Raw genomic sequence first — 22,070 nt, forward strand, 5'->3', positions numbered from 1 at the left:
CCATCCGGAAGGCCGTCCTCTCGATCTGTCTATCAGTGAACGGATCGCAGAATGTCATTCTTTTTTCAGGGTCAAACGGTGCCGATCAAGGAGGGTGACATGCTTTGGGGGTCCTACACGTGTCGAGCGATACGACGCGGCCGCCGTGGCTTTTCTCCCGTTGCAAATCGGCAGGCAAGCTAGAGCTGAATGGCTTGGCGTAGCGCGGTGCGGTTGCGAGGGGGGCGGCCGCGCGGGTGGTTGTCCGCAGCGACACTAAGCTTGCAGTTCGAATGCTTTCCAGTGGTTCATGATACTATTCCCATGTGAGTGATAGTTAAAAGGTTGAATCGACGCGGTTCGTCTTGGGAGTTCAGGGGCTATCGTGACAGTGACAGATTTCAACGGAAACCATTTTCAGCTCGCTTGGGCCCAGGGGCATCAATCATCGCATCCGTACCAAACTAACCAATTTGGAACTTCACAAAGTTGGTTCTGGCTCTGCATTCTCTATTTCCGCCCCCTCTCGCTTGTTGGGGTGAGGTTGGCGATATTTCCGCTCTTGGCAGTTTGCCAGGTGGCTGATGAGTCAGTCGCTCAGGGGCACCATCCTGCAAGAAATAGTCAGTCTAAAGCCCCTTGATAGGCAATCTTGCATTGATGGAACCGATTGGAGATCCGATGTAACCATGCATTTCATCAGACACGTGCGGTTGAGGAGCCGAACAGTTCATGGCGATGATCAGCCACGTGGAGTCGGAAATGCCGTTGGCATTTCAGCAGTCCGTGCAGTGAAGGTGCGTTACTCCATCGTATCAACTATCAGAATACTCAACAGTGCTCGCAGTATTTTGATCCTAACCCACGTAAATACAGGTCACCGTTAACTGATGGGGACAAAGGGCCTGGGCGTTCCATCAAGCATGGCGCAGTAACTCCGTCACGACCTACACCTCGCAAGGTCAAGTACGTGTCTGAAAGCGCATCAAGTACGGCAATTCGTTTCTCTCTGGCGACTACTACTCTTTACACACCGTTTAATGTTTCCCTATGAACCCAACTGATGTTAGCAGATTAGTCTGAACTGAACCGAGCTCAAGCTGTCAAGTCTCCCACTTGCTTTCAAAGGCTTGTTCCACTTGCTATCACTTTCTTGCCCCACCTTTGGTGTGCCAGAGCGGAATTCCCCATTCATACTAGCCCATACAACGAATCACAAGCGGAGAGACGCTCAACGCTCTCAACGCTCCAGGGCGCTCCTAATGCTCCAAGACCAATACCACACATATAGCGTCACTCATTATCCCTTCTCATATACTTAGCTACACCAGCTATCAACGCAACTTAATTATCTCAATGACCTGTTTGAGATATCATCAGACGTGACATCTCTATGCTCAGGACAGCGTCTCAATCTCTCTGCCAATATAAACCCCCAGCACGGCTAGGTTTATTAGATCGGGGAACCCAACCGCCACAGTATAGCTTTTAAACGTTACCGTTCTATCAAGGCCAAGATAGCTCCTCAGCAACAAGTCATTATACATCGCGTCCACTGGGTTCTGAACTGCGATTTTTATTTGGCTTTGTGACCGGATCTAGGCACGGACAGTGATGTTCGGGTGGGCAAGCTATTCCCCTTTTCACCTGGATACCTGAATAGACGCTTCAATCCTAAGTCCCTGCTCTTTCCCGGAACTAGATGAATTTATCTTCATCAAGACCCAATATGACCTCCAAGAAATCAACAATATGTGATCGAGTGGCGGCGTTAATTTGCTGCAGAGGTGCTTTATCACTAGGGCTGTCGTCGGAGAAATCATCAGAGGGACGGCCATCATGTAGGCATGCATTAAGGACTAAACAGTGACATTGAACAGGCGGATGAGATAATTAACGCGCCGATAGACAGGCTGATCTGCCCAAGTAGCGCACCTCGTGTGCGAGGCTGCCCGTGATATAGTCTGCATAGGCAGGACTGCTCAATCATGGTTCCTGCTAAGCAAGATCGCGTTCGCAGTCAACTTATAGGCCAATTCTCGAGTGATAATAGCTACGCATGCAGGGAAAGCTCGCGCCCAATATTCCGGACAATACCTGTCTCAAGACACAAATATCCCAGGACCGTGAATGTCCCAGGACCACAGCTGTCCCTCAGGGCAAGGTCGTAGAAGCTATCGACTGCAGATGTCCTCTCAGCATCCAGTGCTGCTAGTCCTGCACATGATCGTCTGGAAAGAGGCCAAATTCCTTTCCGTCCTTCAAGGGATTTAACGAAGGATGTGCAGTTCTATCTTCCTTCTCTAAACTCGGCTGGTTCTGAGCCAACCTGGCAGTGTTACAAAGACCCAATGCTGCAGAACATAGTAACCAGAAAAATCGGTCGTTACAAATTGGATTTAGCGAAAAATTTCGGCTTCAAATTGTCCTGTTAAGAGCAAACACTGCGCCTTGAGTACGTTGAAACTATCCAAACTCTTACTATTCTTTGATCCAAAGAGCAGCATACATATCGTGGTCTGAATCCAATGTATACCCACTTACCAGCATCAACCGATATCCCTTACCAACCCATTTGTTGAACTCATTTTGGTAGTCTGCTGAGGACATCCGATGTCTCGCAACCCAAGGGCCACTTGGCGACTTATCCCAAATCGCGGCATAATAATCCACATTATCGACCACATAACCACAGACATGAACAAGACGGAAGCCCTGACCCACGTACTTATCCGAAAACTTCTGATATGCAGACGTTGTCATTCCATGATGTGCAACCCATGTAGTATTAGTCGCCGACTTCTCCCACAACGCCGCATACAACGCTTGATTGCCTTGCGCATAGCCGCTAACATGCTTCAACCGGTACCCCTTTGCAAAAAAGGTATTAAACATCTTCTGGTATTCAGAGGAGCTCAAGCCATGTCTAGCGACCGGCACGGCGCCCGCAGACTTGTCCCAGATGGCTGCATAACGAGCGTCTCCCGCAACGGTGTATCCGTTGACAAGACGGAGCCGGAAGCCCTTGCCAGCGAGAGCATCGAACTGACCCTGGTATTCGGCACCGGTCATGCCATGCCTCGCAGCCCAATCCGAAGTAGCATCTTGGTCCCAGATCGCTGCGAAACGCGGATCACCGCCGACAGTGTAGCCGCTCACGTAAGTGAGACGGTACTTGTCGTGGCACATTTTGCCGAATGTGTCCTGGAAGGTGGAAGAAGACATTCTGTGTCTAGCTTGCCATGGTGCAGCAGCTCGAGCAGTGATAGAATGGTGTGCACCAGTGTCGTCTGATGCTATGGGGGTGGCCTGTGAGGGAGGGACTGTTACAACCATGAGGGCAAAAGCCCAAGTGACAGCAGATAGGAAAGCTGAGATCATTGTGGTAGTCGCAGTTTCTAATAGTTGAGGTTGCAATGAATATGAGGGACTGGAGGCTTGGCCAGCTGTCAGTCAGTATCTGGCATGACGACTCGCTTGGATTGGCTCTGCGTCACCTTTCTCAGTGGAGATGATAAAGGAATCTGCTCAGAGTAACGATTGATAGATGCCAACCTAGGCGATTTAGAACAAAGAAACAAAGCGAAGGATAAGACTCCTCGCCTGTGCATCTTTTCATTCTATTTATGCTGGAGCGCCAGGCAGTGATATCGCCAACACAACTCCACCATGGCTGGCTATATTTAGGTCTCGAAGAAGGCTGCTATAAATAGACACCTCCATTATTCTAGGCCTCCATGCACTCGCAGGATAGCAAGCGGGCGCGCTGCTGTGTTCGAGAGACGCCTGTCTTCTGAAAAGGGGCCGAGAATATCTGCCAATGAGATTCAGAAACAGACACAGGTGCTACTCGTCTCTCTACGTTCACTGGGTTAGAAGCCTGAAATAGAATCTCTGCAACAGAGACGATTGAGCCACTAGTCCGCTTGAAAGCTTTCTCGTAGTGTATACGTGCTCAGTGGCGACTTACAGCTTGGCTACAAATTGAGAGTCGTGATCTTGAACTATTTATGGAGCATTCTACTAATATTAGACCTAGATTCGTAGATGTGCAGATATCTTCCCCTAGTCTAGGCCAAAACACCTGGGCTTGTGCTATAAATAGCAGCTTTGTTTGAATATGAGTTGAAGACCCCGAACTAGGACGAGAACTATTCATAGCAAACTTTCCTGAAACAGGATACTGCCACACATACCAAATTCCCCTGGGGTGCTATCCTAAGGAGTCATCTAACGGATTGTATTTTCGAGATGCGTCTTGGTTCACAGTGACTTCACTCAAACTAGTTAGATTATGTTCGCGATGTGTTATTCTCAACGAAACCTTCACTAAATACTAAACATTACTCAGTTTTACGGAAACCTTGAAACATCTGCAGCTGAATCAACATCAGTTGTCGTAGCCTTGGTGCTAACCGACCCCGAAGCACCCTCCACAGACGAAGGTCGAGCAGCCATTATCGCAGATCAAGAAGATGCCCGCGCAGTGAACATCTGCTGGCTTTGGAGAGCATGGTCCAGCGCCTCCACCGTTGCAGTCACAGAGAATCTTCTTTCCTGTGACGCAGTAGCCACCGTCGCCCCAGTCACTTCTCCCTGCCTCGTGCCACCCTGCCGGACACGCCTCCGGATCGCAAAACGGCGCAGTCCCGCTCCAGAAAGCCGCGCAAGTATCGCCGCCAATGCATTCGCAGTAGACTTTGTGTCCGCTCCAGCAGCAATGGCCACCACCACAGTTATCGGTTTTCGTCTGGCGGGTTCCGGGAGGGCACTCTCCGTCGCAAAATGGTGCGGTGCCGTACCAGCCAGGCGAACACGCCATCACTCGACCTAGAAGGATGTATCAGATTCGACCTTAGGTGTGGACCAGAAGACTTGCTTACCAAGGCCGAGTAGACTAGATAGCATAAAAAATCGCTGCATTGTGGGATCATAGGAAGGAACATTGGTTGAATCAGTACGATTGATCTGCAGGGAGGCCTGCTCATACTTATAAAGCTGTATCCATAGGAGTGCGCCTTCAGACATTCCCACGCGAGTCTGGGTATCATTGCGGGCGTCTGGAGAAAGCCTAGAATATCCACGTATCCACGTTCCGGTCTCTCATAGCCATGATTAGCACGCGTCCAATGACACACTTCCTGAGTCAATTCCCCCAAAATTAGTAGCACGCTACCTTTCCCGCGGTGTGACACCTCGCCAGGCTCAACCCGTTTCTTTTCGGGGATAGGAGTATAATGGGGCAGCCTATCGTTAGTCGGCCCCCTGGGTACGGGGCTTTCACCTCTGATCAATACCTACATTCTTTTGATCGTACGCAGCTAAAGACTAAATTTAGATTTTTGACACTTCGTATTGACCTAAGAATAAATATGTATTTGACATGCCAATTGCTCAGTGCATAGCTCCCGCTCTATCTGCTTTATTTAGGGTGTTGGCTTTGGTACCACCCGTGGTGATGTCGAACTGGGGTTCTAACGTGGCCTTCCGAGGTGCTTTCTTTGGACCAAATCAGTCTAGGATATGGAACGTACTAGGATATAAATATACTCGCACACCACATACTATGCCAAACTCTGGTCTATAACACCATGTCTTATACCAGATATTAAACTGGGATCTAATATACCATGTTAAGGCATGTACAAATATATTTCTAGGTCCTGAAACTTGGTCCGGTGACGCGCTGAAGAAAAGTATGCAGTCATCGGTCAGGACGCAGTTCCCGATGGTCCCAGGAAATGTTCCTACACCACGTGACGACAATAAGTATCTTGCCGCCCTTGGAGAAAACGGCCTGTATTTTAATGCCCGGCAAACACCTGCAGATAGCCTTTAGAGAGAAATAGCTGCTGCTCAGCCAAAGGGGGTGAGCAGAGCTGATGCGGACTGAGTGGGTGCGGATGAGCAGCTGAGCTGAAGCTGAGCCGGCCAGCAAAAGGGGCCGTAAAAGCGACCAAGCCTACTATTTCACGTGTAGCTCGAGCTTCGTCTCAGGATCCCGTTTCCACCATGGAATGTGTGATCTATTGCATATCTTGCCTACGTAGAGGGTCTGTTAATGTCACTGAATTATGCGGAGAATGTATTTATGGATTAAATGGCCACGTATAAGTGTCGCAGCTCTTAAGATTCAATGTTAATGAAGATGTTGCCGTGGTCGAATACAAATTTTTGGACGCCCTTCAGCCCGACATAGCGATCAGGACAGCATGCCGTAACCTCCGTGACAGAAACAGCATCTAACTCTGCCAGCGACTTGCCTTGGATGTTAGCCAGGCAGCCGACGTCGTTTCACTTGTACTGTGTGTATTGGCCATCGGTAATGAGAGGCCTCTTGAAGTATTCTCAACGGCCGAAGTTGCTGCCGGTGTAGTAGAAAGCAATGACCTCGTAGCCGCTGTAAGCAGCGCACCCCTCGAGACACTCCTCGACGCTAAGCTTGTTTCCAGGGGAGTAAAGGTAGGTCAGGTCATGATCAGGGACGAAGTAACCGGTGATGCCACAGACGGGAGCAGGGGCTGAGGTGGTGGTCTCTAGAGCGGTAGATGTGATGGAAACATCAGGCTCCGTGGTTGTGGTGGTAGGGGCAGCAGTGGTAGAAGTGTCATCGTTGGCGGTTGTGGTAGAAACGGCAGTGGTAGAAGTTTCATGGCAGACGCTTCAGTGCTGCTAGTCCCTTCAGCGGCGGGTGTCGTAGTACTCAAGGTAGGCGCCGTGGTGTCAGATCTGCAAGGTGGTCTGGCGACGACGGTCGAGACGGCGGCCAGGGCCACGAAGAGGGGCTTGAAGTGGACCATTGTGTCTGTTCGAGTAAAATGGGGACTTTAGTAGATGTTCTGGTAGCGAGTGACTAGGAGTGAGGCAAGGAAAAAGAGTGACTATTGGAGATTCATTCGCAATAACGGAGGATGCACGAAGAACGACCAAGGCAGCAAGCGAATGCGGATGCATCCGTATTTACGTAGAGTTTGTTACCATTTACCGATTTGGCGTCAACAAATCGACCCAATAATAAGAAGCCAAGGTGATGTTCTTCTGCTCTTGAGATTAGTTGGAGATCACATCTGGAGATGAAGGTCTCCTGGGGGCGCGGACATTCAACCAAGAGGTAGCACACAAGGATCTAAGCCAATCATACCTACTCCGAGAATCCTCTTACTATGAATATAGTAAAATGAGATTGAGATGAAACCAAGGCATCAGCAGCAACTAGTAATGCTTTAGCGACGAGGCGAGCGACCGTCAGCAGTCAGGAGATCGACATCCAAACTAGCCCAGGGACTTGGCGCGCTTTCGACGCTCGAGAGCTCGGGAGCGTCAAATAGTCTCTCGCACTATGACCTTTTCTCGCCGGCCAATGCAAGCCACGAGATCCGTTCACGCGAGGTGAAATATTGCAAGGCTGCTCACCCCATAGAAATTATATCTGAGGACCGGCCCTGTTTTCTTTTACCCGTGTGCCGAGCTCCGTACACCACAGCACATTTCCCCCTATTTGTTTCATTGTCCGGCATACGTCCTCTATTCTCAGTACTGTTGGAGGGTATAACTGTGTCAAAGGTGGTCTTAGGGCAACAATTACAAGAACGTCTAGGAGAGGGATAGTCTCGACAACCACCGACTTTCCAAGAGGCTCATAACACCATACTCACCTATCAGGCTCGACCCCGGAAGCGGAAGTTCTGACAGAGTTGTTTTCAATATGAGCGCTGACTGAAGAGTGACGATGGCGATGATTGTTGACATGAGCTGACTGTAATGGGTCGCTTGGTATCACCGAGCTGGAGCAGCGCAGTCACAATAAGAGAAAGGACTCAATGGGGTGTTTGGGGGAAATCATCCTGTTTTTCTGAGTTAGAAGAATCAATCTTTTCCACCCAATCAAGCTCCATCTATCCATAAAAGAGCGACGGGGTCCTTGGGTAAGTAGCCATGGCTCATCCAGGTCTGAGGCTCTCAGGGTGAGGACGTTTTTAAGAACGTCAAGGACTGCCCTCAGATCCCAAAGTCATGACAGGCCGAACAGCAACGGATTTCTGTTTTACGTGGGGGAGGTATAATCCCTTCCTTGCCATTAGCTTAAGCTTTAGCTTTTTCATGGGAGTATATCATCTGGTACAAATGATATCCACCGTTGCGGAAGCAGTGTCAGTTAGTGGTCTACATGGGGGTGCCGTACATATGGCTCCCACAATGACGTCTCTGAAAGTAGCGTCAGCGAATTAATGCACATAAACCATCCATTGAGACGCACTTTTTCGGCTTCCTGTCAGATCCAGGTGCTGAAACTCTATTCCGTGTCTAAGAATATTTTGTTAACGTGCCTCCATTGTCTAGCCATGACCAGGTGGGATTCTGTCATCAGGTAACACGGTGGACGGATCTTCGTACCCTCACCCACCGCCAGTCCAGAGGGCGAAAGGGCCTCTATATGACAATCGATTTCTGGGCTCAGCCACGACGGTAGAGACTCCCAGAAGACAACTTGCCCCCAGCCCCATCACACAACAATGGGCTTTGAGAGCCTCTTCAGGGACTGGGGCGACGGCTTTGCGCAACACTTTTGCATCATTCATCAGGGGTACTTCATTCGCACGAAAGAACCAGATCTCGTGGCATAGTCGTCGCCTCTACTGAGACCCATGGGGCGTAAAGGAAGAGGTAATCTTTCGGCGCATTCCTTCAAGGGCGCCTCGTCAAGGGCCACATTAGAGACATGGCCATCTTCCCCCATTCTTTGCCGAGATTGTTCTCTCCTTTGGGTCTTTTCAGACACTTGCCTACGGATATTTTGGTCCTCAAAACCAATCAGGAGTGTTGGCCGGGGTCGTCAACGTCAATGGCTGGCATGTAGCTCCAGATTTGGAGACTTCCGAGGTGAAGGTTTCCACAACGACAAGTCCCGTCAAGGGAGATCGGTTGATCGGCATTTGTTTCGTGAACAGGGATAATAAGCAGCCGTTCCCTTGTCAGAAATCAGAGAAACATTCTCTTTTGCTGTTGTTCCTCGTAGACTGATTTTTTAAGGCTACGGATACATGAACACACCGATACAATGCATTGGATAGCCCAAAAGAACTTGCTGCTTCTTTCAGCCCTACTCAGCAATGGTTTTAAGGCACAAGAACAACAGGGTGGCGCTGATGCTGATCCCTATGCGCCCGTTTACACAAATTGTCCATCTAATTTGAAAATCCGCGATCCCTCAGATGTGTGCCATGTACGATCCTCTTTGGGGCTCCTAAGCTAATTGTTCTTAGGGTCTTTCGAAGGAAGAGAGTGCCTGGAGACAACAACGAGGAAAGCAGATGATCCCCAATCTGGAAGATTACCTCAAACTGGCCAATATTTCCAACTTTGACGTGTCCAGTTTCATCAAGAAGCTCAAGCCAACTAATGTTCCCGTTGTTGGTCTTTCGGTCTCTGGTGGCGGCACCCAATCTGGTCTTGGAGGTCTGGGCATCTGGCAAGCGTACGACGCTCGATCTGACGCCGCCGTCGTGGCTCGCACAGGAGGCCTGACACAGCTTTTATCTTACATCACGGGCCTAAGCGGAGGTGGCACCGTGACCGTTTCGTTGCTGTATGATCCTACGTCCATTCCAGACGCTGAATGCTAACCCCATGCCATAGTGCTGCAAATAATTTCAGCACAACGGAGGCTCTCCGAAAAGCCACCAACTTCTCAGCCGCCTACGCTTCGGGACCTAATGGAGACCAGGAAGCCTTTCTCAAAGAAATCTTTGAAAACACTGGAGCCAAGGCCGAAGCTGGTTTCCCCGTCTCCGTAGGCGACACCTTTGGACAGTTCTGGGGCACCTGGTTGCCAGAGGATCAACTTTTCAGTAACTACTCCGACATTGCGGCCAACGGCACCGCATTCAATCTCGGAGATGCGCCCATGCCAATCTTGGCCCTCGCCGAAGTCATCCCCGGCAAGTCCCCCGAGATCGGCAAACTCATGTACCCCGGCTTCAACAAGACAAACGGCTTCAACCTCACGGCTTATGAAGTCACACCATTCGAGTTTGGAAGCTGGCTCGGAGGCAGAGTCCAAGCCTTCATCCCAACAGAGTGGCTTGGAACAGCCATGTCTAAGGGCAAAGCGCAAAACTCGAGTGAGTGCGTTCAGGGATTCGACAAGCTTACCCTCATGCAGGGGACGACAGCCAATGCGTTTACTGCTTGGTTTATTGATACGTTTTACGACATCCCGGTTTTTGCAAAGAGAGGGTTGCAAGAGAGGCAGACGGTGAATAAGGATATCAATGATGTCCCTATTCCTGAGGGTCAGTACGACAATCCGCTTGTTCAACTGGTCAATGAGACGGCTGAGTACTTTGATCTCACATTCAACGAATCGTTGTGGTCTACGTTCCCCAATCCATTTGAGGATTACAACAATGATATGAAGGGTGTCTCAGAGCTGCTTCTCGTATGTTTTTCTCCAGTATTTGCGAAGCACTGCTGACTGTATTAGGTGGATGGCAGTCTCACAGGAGAGACCAACCCCCTTCGACCTCTGATCATCCCTGACCGCAAGCTTGATCTGATTATTGTGTACGAAGCTTCATCGGACTCCATCGTCAACGATTGGGTCAACGGAACCAATTTGATTAGTATGTTTTTCATCTCTCCATGTTGAGCCGATATTGACTGTTTGTAGACACGGCCCTTTCCGCAAAGGAGGGAAATATCCCCTTCCCCGACATCCCAGACGTCAACACCATGGTCGCCTTGAACCTCACCAAACAGCCAACCTTCTTTGGCTGCAACGCTACCAAAGACACGCCACTCCTTCTCTACCTCCCCAACGCTCCATGGACGGGCTACACCAACTACTCCTACACCCTGGATCAATTCACAGACGAGCAACTCGACATTGCCTTTGACAATGCGTTCCAGATTGCCACGTATGGAAATGGCACGGTTGACCCCGACTGGCCGGCTTGTCTTGCTTGTGCCGCCATTAAGGGAGCGCTTCAACGCACAAACACGAAGCTGCCTCCTCAGTGTCAGGAGTGTTTTGATAGACATTGCTGGAACGGCACGACAAGTTCCAGGGAGGCCACAGCTGCTGATTTTGACTTGAGGCCGCGGTTGAATTCCAGTTTGACGTATGAGGAGTGGAACAAGACGGAATGGTCTGCGGGATCGGTGAACAGTACTAACGGCAAGGATGATGATTCTGCGGGCTCCAGGGTCATGGGAAGCTTTGTTGGGGTGTCTTTGTCTGTCTTTCTGATGGCTGCTCTGCTCATGTAGGGGTTTTAAACTAGCTTGGTGACCGGGGGATCTGAAGTAATAATACCAAGGAAGTCGGAGACGAAACTCAAGCGTACCAAAATCCATTTCCATTTCCAGAGCTGAGCTCCTGCTGCTCTAAGCTGAGCCGCCGCTGAGTAATGGCTGAGGCTGTCGGAGCTCGGGCTGAGCTCGTGCTGTGCGCTTGACCGGTCAGCCCCTAGCCGCCACCAACAGCACAGTTGTCTGCCTCGTCCAATGCGCTGAGGCATTTGGTGCATTGTGGCGGTTAAGGCTGAGAAATGATTCGCTCTACGAGCCCGTATCTGCAGTACTGCAGTGGCGGAGCTGACTTGCAGGCATTGAGAATCAGACAGCCTTGTTTTGGGATTCAATTAATAGGCAAGTCAAAGGAGTGCCTAAAGAGGTCCAACATTTGATGAACAAACTCAAGGACCTCTCTTGTGTCCTGCATAACCTATCCCTCGTCGCCTTCAGCCTGGAAACAGACCCTGCTCCGCAAAACGCCAATGCGCCCAAGCCATACCATCTGCACGAATGTCGCCAGCTTTTGAGGCTACTTGAGGAAAAGCTACCTGCCCTTGAAACACAGTCCAGAAGGCAGAAGCTGCAGAGTCGCCTGAAATGGCCCTTCTCCTCTAGTGAAACCAAGGAAATCTTGACCTCGGTGAGCCGTCACAAGCAAACCATCAACATCGCTCTGGCAGCGGATTCGATCAGCAAATTGAACCTCTGTCGATCTCAGCAAGAGGCCACCGGCGAAAACATCAAGGATCTTCAGCACAATGTGAAAAATATCCTCGATATCGAGACCAAGATCTCCTTGGACAGGAAGAGGTGAGAGGTTCTCAAGGCCTTCAACAAGGTTGATGCTCGAGTAGAGCTTGAGAAGAATAGAACTCTGCGGCATCCTATGACGGGTCTCTGGCTTACAGAGAGCAGCGATTTCGAGGACTGGTATTCTACTCCAAAGGCGAGAATCTGGTGCAGCGGTATTCCTGGAGGAGGCAAGTCGGTCATTGCAGGTGCTATTGTTGACGAATGCCTGTAGCGCACTCAGACCAACCCAGGTACTGCCGTTAGCTATTTCAACTGCACATATAGAGACCCTCTCACATTCAAGGCTATCAACATCCTCTCCTCTCTATGCTCCCAGCTTGCCTTACAAGCCGAGACAACGTATGGGATTCTCGAGGAGTACCACGACGAGTTACAATCAAACCATATTCGCGAGTTGCCAACTACTCCGGGACTTGTCCAAACCCTCTACGCCATGTGCAAAATCTTTACACAGGTTTACCTCATCGTTGACGGCCTCGATGAATATGGTGGCGAGGTCGAATCGACCGTGGATGATCTTGTATCCCTCTTTCTAGCCGACGCGAACCACAATATCCACCTGCGAACTACAAGATCTTCAACATGTGGACTGTACTTTGCGAGTCAATAGCGCCCTCGCCCCAACTTCGCATAGGAATATGCGGCCATTTTTAGGCCCAATACGATCTACAGCACCGTCTCTGGCGCGATTGAGTGCCCAAGATTCAGAATAAGTAGGGTGAATAATTGCTATATTCGTGATCGAAGACTTCTGATCATCGTTAATCAAACCGTCAGAGGTGACAAGGTTTATTCTTACCAGGAACAGGGAATAAAACCATTTCCAAAATGCCCTTCATTCACTCCGGACCGGGTCTGTAGTCTTTGAAGACAGGATATGACGTACGCTTTGGTTGGCGGAGTGGTGGAGGCGGGGAGAATCTCCACCTGTTCCTGTCAGATATGCAGGAGCAAGATCCCGGCTACAAGACACCAATCTAATGGCGAGTCCCTCTATCAGTTTACCAAACAACGAAGATTGAGGTGCGGCAGAGCGGGCCGCCTGGTGGCTGCTTCCCACGAGGGGTATGGCTGCGGGAACCTCGATGAATGAGAAAACTTGTCTGGTTTGAGAAGGTCACGTTGTCTTGTGTGCTCTCCATCACGAAAGCATACTACATAGTATGTGGTTGCTCCTGTAGTTGGCATTAAAAGCGTCGCTACACGTGAGGCATCCCCCGCATGCAGGTCGCCTATTTTGGGCTTCAAGCTGCCACCTACCCATGACCTATCGGAGGGCAACATCACCCAATCATGCATGGCCTGCAGGTTCTCCTACGCTGACTATCATACGAGAACCGCTTGCTCATGCGCGTTGTCGCCATGCCATCATCAACGACCTAACTATTGGCTCATTCTCGCCACCATCTTTTGGTGGTATTCGTTCAAGAAAATCACCAAGGAGTTTGAGAGTTTGGGCATCGGCGGCAACAAGGACGAAGCGCAGCCCAGTGAGGGATATCCTGGTTGATTGCTTTTCGTTGCTCTTGTAACATACATTCCATCCAGCCCGCGACGGAGACCTTCCTCTTATCCAGTACCAGGCCGCACCTCCGCCGCCGGTTTACCAAACCGCCCCGAGATTACAGTACCACCCACCACCCTGCAGCTGTGAAAGAGGGGACAACTGCCGGGGTTAACTTCTCATTGTCAACCCTGGCTCGGCAAGCCAATCAGCAGCGCTGAATCTCACTCCTTGTTGGTTCATGACAATGTTGGTTGTCGATGCCCAACCAATAATGGCCATTTATGCCAGGATTAGGCCTGCCATCACATCGCTACATCGGCCTGCGCTGCCGCGCCGTGGCTCGTCCTCATTCGTCGCTTGCAGGGCCGATGCTCTAAGCGAAGGGGTTGTTCCCATGGCGCCCGTTGCTTGGTTGTGGTTCCACATCCTCACCGCAACAACGTATTTAATTCTCTCTTCCGCAATTTACCCCATACAGTTCAGCCTGAAAACTTGGACTATTTGCTGGTTCGAGTCTGAACTGCCCTAGGCTACTTAGTGGTCTATAGCCGCACCGACGACAGTGAGAATTCTGCATCACGTGGCAGAGCACAGGCAGCCATGTCTAGCCCGAAAAGCCCGAAAAGCCAGAACAGTCCCAAGGCCCGGTCGCCAACCGGGTCACCTCAACCGGCGGAGGGTAATGAGCAGTCACTAGAAACAGGTGGCACGCAGATTCCTTTTGTATGTGGTTCGTTCCCGTGCCGTTTCCAACCTTGGACCTTTCTCTTGTTTTGTCTCTTTTTTTCTCTGCCTTCTCCGCAGGGGAAGTTGTCTGGTATGGGCGGATTGCGTGAGTGGACTCCGTGTTGACAAATAATATCGTCTAGAACGAGGACGGGGACGAGGACGATGACGAAGGTGTTTCTATTGGGGATAACGAGACGTAAGTGGAGGTAGACTTAACGACCAGTTTACATGTTCGCGCCCAAACCCGGGAGTATTTTCTCACCGTTTACAGCTTCATCTCCTCCACCGCCTCCCTCTCAGAGAGCATTCTCGACTATCGCAACATCCACGGTCGGACATTCCAGACGTCCAAGACAACCGAATACTGGGGGCCCAATGACGACAAACAGAATGAGGGCCTGGATATAGCGCACCACTTCGTAACGATGCTCAAGGGCGACAAACTGTTCGAGGCACCCATTGGCGCAAATCCGTCCAAGATTCTGGACGTGGGTACGGGCACGGGCATCTGGGCCATAGATGTGGCCGATGCCTACCCGTCGGCCGAGGTCATTGGCACCGACATCAGCCCCATCCAGCCCGCCTGGGTGCCACCGAATTGCAAGTTCCACATCGACGACGCGCAGCTTGAGTGGACCTACGCCCCGGAAACCTTCGATCTTGTACACATCCGCGGACTGTACGGCAGCATCGGCGACTGGACTGAGCTGTACCGACAGGCATACAGGGTGCTACTACCGGGCGGGTGGATCGAGGACTGCGAGTTCAATATCACGCTGTACAGCGACATCCCCGCGGTGAAGAACGACCCGGATCACATCTTCAAGCAGTGGGCCAAGGTGTTCTTCGAGGCGACGGACCGCATGGGCAAGACGGCGCGCATTGGCTTGGAGGGAACCATGCGTAAACATATGGAGGAGGCTGGCTTCGTCGACATTCACGAGAAAAACAACCAGGTACCCATCGGCGGGTGGAGCAGCGACCCTAAGCTAAAGCAGATCGGCTTATACAACCTTGCCTTCCTAGATGAGAGTTTAGAGGGCTTTGCGCTGTTCATGCTGAAGGAGATCATGGGGTGGGAATATGTTGAGATCCAGCTATTCGTAGCAAGGATGCGGAAAGCCATGCGGAATCCCAAGATCAGGCCATACTATATTGTGTAAGTAATGCTGCTTTCGTTTCTTGCTTCTTTTCTTCCTCTCCCTTTCGGTTGTCTTTGCGTTCTGAGCTATGACTAACATGCAAGGCAGGCCCAACGTCTATGCCAGGAAACCGGACGCGGCGTCCTAAGGCTGTCGAAGCCCCACGCAAGGTGTTTATTCTCCTGCCTCCGGCTAGCGATATTATCGAGTCTGTCTTGTACAAAAGGTATCGATACTGTGCGGCACTGAGGTCATATGATGATGAGACGGGGTATGTTATATGGACGAGTATTATACCGCTAGTATACCACATTATCTAGAGATAAGAGGATGTTGTTACGTCGATTCGCGTCGTGCTTGCATCGGTATCCAAGCGTGAGTTCTCCCACTTTAACTAGAAATAGCAGAGTAGATCCAATGTTTCAAGCGGGAAGCAAATCGCCGGTGAATATAAATTCTAGGCTCTATTGAATAAAAAACGTTGTAGAATCCATCAAATCCTCGCAGTAAAGTTCGTCTACCATCTCACCACTCATAATACCGCCGACATATGAACCGCCAACGAGCGAATAAGTTTTTCTTCCCGTCTCTGACCCGGGTACGAGGCGCAAGATGAAAGGCACCGGTGATCCAAAAATAACGGCAACAGTGTCTCCCACACAACTTTCCGTCACACAAGTGCCTACAAACCCGCTCTTAGAGACGAAGAGAGATCGCTTGCCGATGCCTTGCTTCAAGCACAGCTCATACTCATTTTGCTGGTTGTTGTTGCTTGGGTCGGCTTTCGTGGCATTTCGGTTAAGGAGGCTCAGATACATGTTCTCGTAAGACGAAGGGGCGGAATCGTAGCCAGACTTCAGGCGCTTGTTCGAGACCAAGATTTTCCATAGCGGCTCCTTTCTCTTGAACTGCTCTATAAATGGTGCGATCGTGGGGTTAAGCTGACAGGGTCGTTGCCTGGCTTCGGACACCACAGCCTCTAGAGCAGGTAGTTTCTGGATGCATGAATCGAGAGACGTGCCCAAAGAGATGACTTCATCGATTGTGTCGACAAAGAGTCCCTCAACCTGCAATGTCTTTTCATCGTCCAACCTCTTTCCGTTGTTGCAATCCGCTCCAGCCCCAGAGGCACCGATTCCTGCTGGGGGATGGAAGTGAATGCCGCTTGTCTGTGTTGCCTTGCCGGCCATCTGGCGCGAGAAATCGGGAACCCAAGATGGGAGGCTTGGTTGATCCACTGTTGGTGGAAGCGAGTCAATGCGAGGAGCGGCAGCAGAAACTCCTGGAAGCCATACTCCTGACAGGAAGAACGGGCCTTCTCCTTGAGAGAAGATGTGTGCCATGGCATCTGAATAAACTGCCGCGGTCGGTTTATGGTAGTCAACGGGGATGGTCGTGCCAAGACCATCCGTTTTGAGCATTCCAAGAAGTCCATAGATCCTGTCTCTTGGGTCAGTAGCTTCTGAAGTCCTCGAAATCATCAGTAGTTTCCTCAGACTCTCCCCGCCCTGTGTCCGCATGGCCTCCTCCCTGAGTTCATTCAAGACATCAAGCTTCATCAATGCAACCATCTGAAAGTCGCCATCGGTGTCGGGGCTGTTACCGGCACCTCCTTCTCGCTTTGGCGCTCTTTCGCGGACAATGCCCAATTCCGGGAATGCTTCTCTCGCAATAGCGACCCATCCTTTGACGAATAGCGACCATGGCGCAGACTTCCATCCACAAACCACCAAGGGATCTTGCTTGGCCATGGCTAGCTCTTGAAGAATCCAAGTGCGTGAGAACCATGGACGGCGATCCGCGACGCTAATGAAGAAGCTGCTGCATTCACGCATCAGGCTCAACCTTTCAGTGCCGTGTTGCCCGTCTGGCCCAACAATCACTGGCAGCGCATCAAACACGGCATTGCTACCATCACCTTCCTCTCCAATCCATATCACAACTCTTTCCGCTGATGCGTAGATATCCCGCATCATCGAAACTTGCTGGCTTCGCTCATTCAGATCTTCCTGATTGATGCACACGGCATCTACCCACAGGGTGATTGGGTGCGCTCCGACAGGTGGACGCAGGTGTCGCAAGGCTGAAACGAGGTTCGCCGTAGCCGGGAAGTGATGTCCATCGAGAACTAGGACATTGGTCGAGTCATTGGGATTCGAGGGCTTACCCCAGACGTAGGATAGCGCGTCGTAGATGGGGCGGGTGGTGAGATTAGAGTTGGACAATTGACAATGCAGTAGCGTATCTGGGCTGCCCGGTAAGAGTGTGAGAAGACGGAACCCGCCAGGTTGGGAGCCAAGCGGAACGTAGCGAAACCCTTTGGCCGACATGTTGCACGCTTGGAGTTGTCGTGGAAAATAACTCGCAGGCTTGTTTCAGGTAAATATTTCTATTCATCCGAACCCCTCACCACGTGCTTAAGAAGATGCAAGCCGAGCATGAGCGCTATTGGATGCCGTCCCAGATCTGTGACCTTGCAGGGGCGTAGTGTGTCCCAGCCTGGATTCTAGGTTCCCCATTCAGAGCTGAACGCCAACTTGGATGAAGCTCAAGCCTGGAATCAAATATGGATATGATTATGCTTACATTATATAGGAGTTCTAACAATCAGAGCGGCCACGTCGTGCACAGCAAGGTCAACTCCCACGCCACCAAGTCTTCAGTCTTCCAAGACTACGTTTCCTTCTTGATCCATTCCAAGTCCCTCTGGAAGACATTCCAAGCCTTCCACAAACTCTCCTTCGACATCAAGCAAAGTTCTGTCACCTTTGCTCCACCTGTGTCGCACAATCCCTGGTCGCGTAATTCCAGGCATGCCGTCTCGAATTGGACCACAGTATCCCTCGTGCGCCAAATTAAACCAACGCGCTTCATCGTGAGGATCGCGACCATTCCCGAGTTGGTGCCACACGACAATCTCGATAGACCAACCTTTCTTCTCTTGTCCGTCGTATTTCCGGCTGATCTTGACTTGATAATCTGTCATGCAGACTTGACAGGACCTGACGTTTCCAAATCCGCTAGCACAGTCCTGTTGAGGCCAGCATACTCTCTCGAGCTCCGGGACACGACGTGACAGGAAAAGGATTTGGCGCTCGTACCAACAGTTACCTCTGGTCCAATGCTTCCCAATCTGTAGATGTCGGCACACACGCCACCTAGCTTGGTTGGTGAACCTTTCCAGGTTTTAGGTGTCGCCTTGAGGGTGCAGTATCTTGTAGCGGACGGAGAGAAATAATTCGTTATCGATTATCCGTGGACGGACGGCCATATCAACCGACGTATCAGGCTCCTGGCACAGTTTGTGGGTATCCAATTTGAGCGCTTCCAGTGATATCCCATGTCGAGACCCGTAAAGATGGCGGTTCATAACGACCCTCACGGCATGGTACGTGAGGCAATGATCTTCGCCCACTGGGAACTCGAAAGAATCATCTTCCCCGTCCCGAGTAGTATGAAGGCCGAGATACCCTTTCCACTGCTTCCAGCCTGACCCATCTTCCTTCGAAGGCACATCCCATCGGTGAAGCTTGGCGCATTGAATACAACAGTAATGGTCGGGGCTGTCCTTCTCCAACTGGCATAGCAGAGCCTTGTTCCAGTACCAATCCCCTTTGCGCCGGTAGAAGGGATCGGTTTTGCGAAACTAGTTGCTGTAAAGAGTTCGACAGGTCAACGCAAAGCAAACCTGCGTGGGTCCATCGAGATACATGAAAATGATATCTATCAGTTCATTTGGAACCCTGAGCGAGCATCTCTGAAGGTGCGTACTCTCCGAGGAGTGGATGGATGCTTGAGTGGGAGCCATCGTTGCTATTCTGTCGAAGAATGTAGTTAGAAGACGCGTTGGATTTGAAGGTGGCGGCGTGTTTGAGCAAAACTTTGGCGTGTGTTTGGACTGGTTTCTAAAGGGGAGGAAAGGTCAAAGGGCCCTCAAGGGCGCTGGTCGCTCATATATAGCTATTTTGCCTCACTCTCAAGCTTGCCCCGGCAGCTACTGTAGGTAATGCCGCTATGCACGTTTACGTTCAAGTTAAATTATGTTTACATCTTGACTTTAGGCAGTCTTGTATTCCAAGATAAAGTTTTCAATCTTTGGAAGCTATGTTGGATAAGGACGTAAGGTTAACACGAACAGGATAGCTCTGTCGTTGACGCAATTGCCAGGTTTTTTGACCGAAGGCTCAAGTATCAATAGGCTGATTCAAAATGCAGGTGTTGTGTCTTCCAATGAGTTCAACCTAGAGACGCCTCAAACGTCAAAATAACAACAACGTGGCACACGGAAGCTCACGGGACGCTGACCTGGATATCGGCCTGTAAATAAGCTCGAACCACCGCTCTATGAAAAGATACCAAACACCTCATGTATGGCAAGTAAGGAAATGGCAACAAGTCTTCCCTGGTAAAACTACTCTATAATAATGACTCCCAAGTCAGATGCCACCGCTAAAAGTACCGCTCCCCACGTCGCAGGCAAAGTCGGGGTAGAGGCAAACCACATGTCCGACCCGTCTACCTTGTCAATCTGAAAGTAGCAAATACAGACGTGCCAACTGCGAAACTCGGCAACTCCATACGTTGTCCATCTCAAACTTGTCGAAAGCAGGGAACCATTGTATGCAGCCGTCACACTCGCCAAGCCCAGGCAGACACAAGCAACAGAAGAAACAAGGATAAAGGTCTTGTACTAAATAAACACCGGGTCCCTCGATTCAGGTGACTTCCTGTCCAGGTTTCCAATCAGTTCAGCGGCATAGATCAAACTGCCCCATATGGAAAGGAGAATGCCTGGAGCCATTTGCCATGGCGCAGAAGGGACCCAATCGCCGTAGTCGAGGAGAGTCCTTAGCCGTAGTTTCAAAAGCCTGGCGACGATGGAAAAGACCACCGAGAGCGCGATAGACACGCTCTCCAGTCTTTCATGCAAGTTGACGTGCGTAGGCATCGTCTCCCGCCTAAAGTTCACATAGAAACCTTCTCCGCTTATTATACCGCAGTCGGCGCGAGCATCGTCCTTCTCCCGGCCAAAGGAGCTGGCGGCAGAAGGGTTGGTCAGGTACAAGCCCGCGAACACAGCAAGCCATAGACTGCCTGAGCTACCAATAGTTGTAGCAGCACTGATTGCGACGCGAGCAGCGGTCATTGAAACCATGTAAACCCATAGACCGTGGGCCTCAATAGGCTCATAGGCTAGTCTTCAGCCTACTGGTGGTGTAACCGCTTGTAGTTTCGGGGTGGAAGCTGATACAAGGATTGGTTTGGCCCATTGCGTTGCAGAATTGTTGTGTGTAGTCGTCGTAGTTTGGTCATTGATTGAAGCAACGCCGGCCCAGATCGAGATAAGTATGGCTTCGAATACGATGCATCGTTTGGCATCTCGAGCTGCAGCTGCAGCAACAGAATGATTAAGAAGGCATTTTACGTTTCTGAGGTTCATCGTTCTTCGTCGACTTCCGACTCTGACGTTGATTACATCGAAAGTTTTGATGGCAACGTGGTGATCTAAAAGGTCGGAGATAGTTGAGACGCCGCCGGAAACCCAGAACCTCTTTGCCGCGGAATTCACATCTCTTTCCCAGTCCCGGAAGCGCCTTAGCCACTCTTGTTCCGTTTGATCTTGACTGTTGAGGAACAGTTGGCTCCCCTGTCGAACATCTTCGTCACTTGCGTGAACCAAGGTGGAAAAGCTCTAACATCCTGACTCGACAATCTCCTTGCTGTAAAGATCTAGCTCGATACCTCTGTCGGCGAACTCCTGCCGGAGCTTCTTAGCCTGGTCGATGATGTCGGTTTGGTCCCGGTGGTAACAGTTCTTCTGGCAATATTCCACGTGCCCGAAGCCATCACGGAACTGTTTCCTCGCCGTCTGAAGACCAGGTATCAGCCAGTATTGAGGAAGCATGCCATACAGAGTGGATGTGCTGTTCCTAAAGAACATCCAACTGGCAGCAATCAGCGTTACAACACCGCTTGGGTATTGCCCCATGTCACTGTTGGGTATTTGAGCCCAGCGTAACTGCAAAAGACTGAGAAACACGAGTCGTATCGACATGGACGGAGAAAGAAGTTGTCGGAGCAACGGCGGCATCTTGCGGCGTGTTCTGCTGTCTGTGGTGGAAAGGAGCATGAATAACCATGGACGACGGAGAGGGAGGCTCTTATGAGACTTTCACCATTCCGTCAACGGGAGGATAGCCCAGCCTCTGGCCAGTGGCATACAACTCGAGCAGAACGTAACGGTAGGCAGGCGTCCCTCAAGAGGGACAATAGACTATCTCGTGCAACAACGCGACACCCCGAGGCCTCCGACTCATAGGCGCCAGCCTGATTTCTTATTACAGAGACTTGGGGGTTGAAATAACTGCTGACCGCTCTCTGATGGGTCTCAGGCTTCACCGCTGAGCTGAAATGTGTGTCGCCCAGTATCCGGATGGGCGTAACTGACCAGTGAGAACCTGTGACATCGTGGGCCAAGCCCAGCCACCGAGGCCTGGGCCTGAAAAGCTTATCAAAGTGCAATCTTTTCAGCTTGTAGTTAGCCATTTTTCATCTACAAATTTCCACAGAGTGGGGGGCAGTGCGGTGGCGTTTTGAATGCACCG

The 22,070-nt window shown here is 50.8% G+C and overlaps 6 protein-coding genes across 6 annotated transcripts; 3 read left to right on the forward strand and 3 right to left on the reverse strand.

Moving 5' to 3' along the window:
• Window positions 1–2,460: 2,460 nt before the first annotated feature.
• NCS54_00458400 (Beta-lactamase) lies at window positions 2,461–3,360 on the reverse strand (the record flags this gene model as incomplete). The annotated part of the gene is made up of 1 exon (XM_053150114.1): window positions 2,461–3,360. One exon carries the CDS (start codon window positions 3,358–3,360, stop codon window positions 2,461–2,463), a length of 900 nt encoding a protein of 299 aa, XP_053006089.1.
• A 2,967-nt stretch (window positions 3,361–6,327) lies between these two features.
• NCS54_00458500 (Hypothetical protein) lies at window positions 6,328–6,779 on the reverse strand (the record flags this gene model as incomplete). Its single annotated transcript, XM_053150115.1, has 2 exons — window positions 6,328–6,515; window positions 6,683–6,779. The coding sequence occupies 2 exons, from the start codon at window positions 6,777–6,779 to the stop codon at window positions 6,328–6,330; spliced, it is 285 nt and encodes a 94-aa protein (XP_053006090.1).
• A 2,258-nt stretch (window positions 6,780–9,037) lies between these two features.
• NCS54_00458600 (Lysophospholipase) lies at window positions 9,038–11,247 on the forward strand (the record flags this gene model as incomplete). The annotated part of the gene is made up of 5 exons (XM_053150116.1): window positions 9,038–9,202; window positions 9,243–9,565; window positions 9,616–10,417; window positions 10,463–10,601; window positions 10,649–11,247. The coding sequence occupies 5 exons, from the start codon at window positions 9,038–9,040 to the stop codon at window positions 11,245–11,247; spliced, it is 2,028 nt and encodes a 675-aa protein (XP_053006091.1).
• A 418-nt stretch (window positions 11,248–11,665) lies between these two features.
• On the forward strand, window positions 11,666–12,697 carry NCS54_00458700 (Hypothetical protein; the record flags this gene model as incomplete). The annotated part of the gene is made up of 3 exons (XM_053150117.1): window positions 11,666–12,084; window positions 12,145–12,272; window positions 12,318–12,697. 3 exons carry the CDS (start codon window positions 11,666–11,668, stop codon window positions 12,695–12,697), a joined length of 927 nt encoding a protein of 308 aa, XP_053006092.1.
• Window positions 12,698–14,194: 1,497 nt separating this feature from the next.
• Window positions 14,195–15,613, forward strand: NCS54_00458800 (Hypothetical protein; the record flags this gene model as incomplete). The annotated part of the gene is made up of 4 exons (XM_053150118.1): window positions 14,195–14,317; window positions 14,464–14,519; window positions 14,595–15,482; window positions 15,574–15,613. The coding sequence occupies 4 exons, from the start codon at window positions 14,195–14,197 to the stop codon at window positions 15,611–15,613; spliced, it is 1,107 nt and encodes a 368-aa protein (XP_053006093.1).
• A 316-nt stretch (window positions 15,614–15,929) lies between these two features.
• On the reverse strand, window positions 15,930–17,795 carry NCS54_00458900 (HET domain-containing protein; the record flags this gene model as incomplete). The annotated part of the gene is made up of 1 exon (XM_053150119.1): window positions 15,930–17,795. The coding sequence occupies one exon, from the start codon at window positions 17,793–17,795 to the stop codon at window positions 15,930–15,932; it is 1,866 nt and encodes a 621-aa protein (XP_053006094.1).
• Between the last annotated feature and the right edge of the window lie 4,275 nt (window positions 17,796–22,070).

This window comes from Fusarium falciforme, chromosome 3 (assembly GCF_026873545.1).
Source record: "Fusarium falciforme chromosome 3, complete sequence".
In the NCBI taxonomy this organism is placed as follows: Eukaryota; Fungi; Ascomycota; class Sordariomycetes; order Hypocreales; family Nectriaceae; genus Fusarium; species Fusarium falciforme.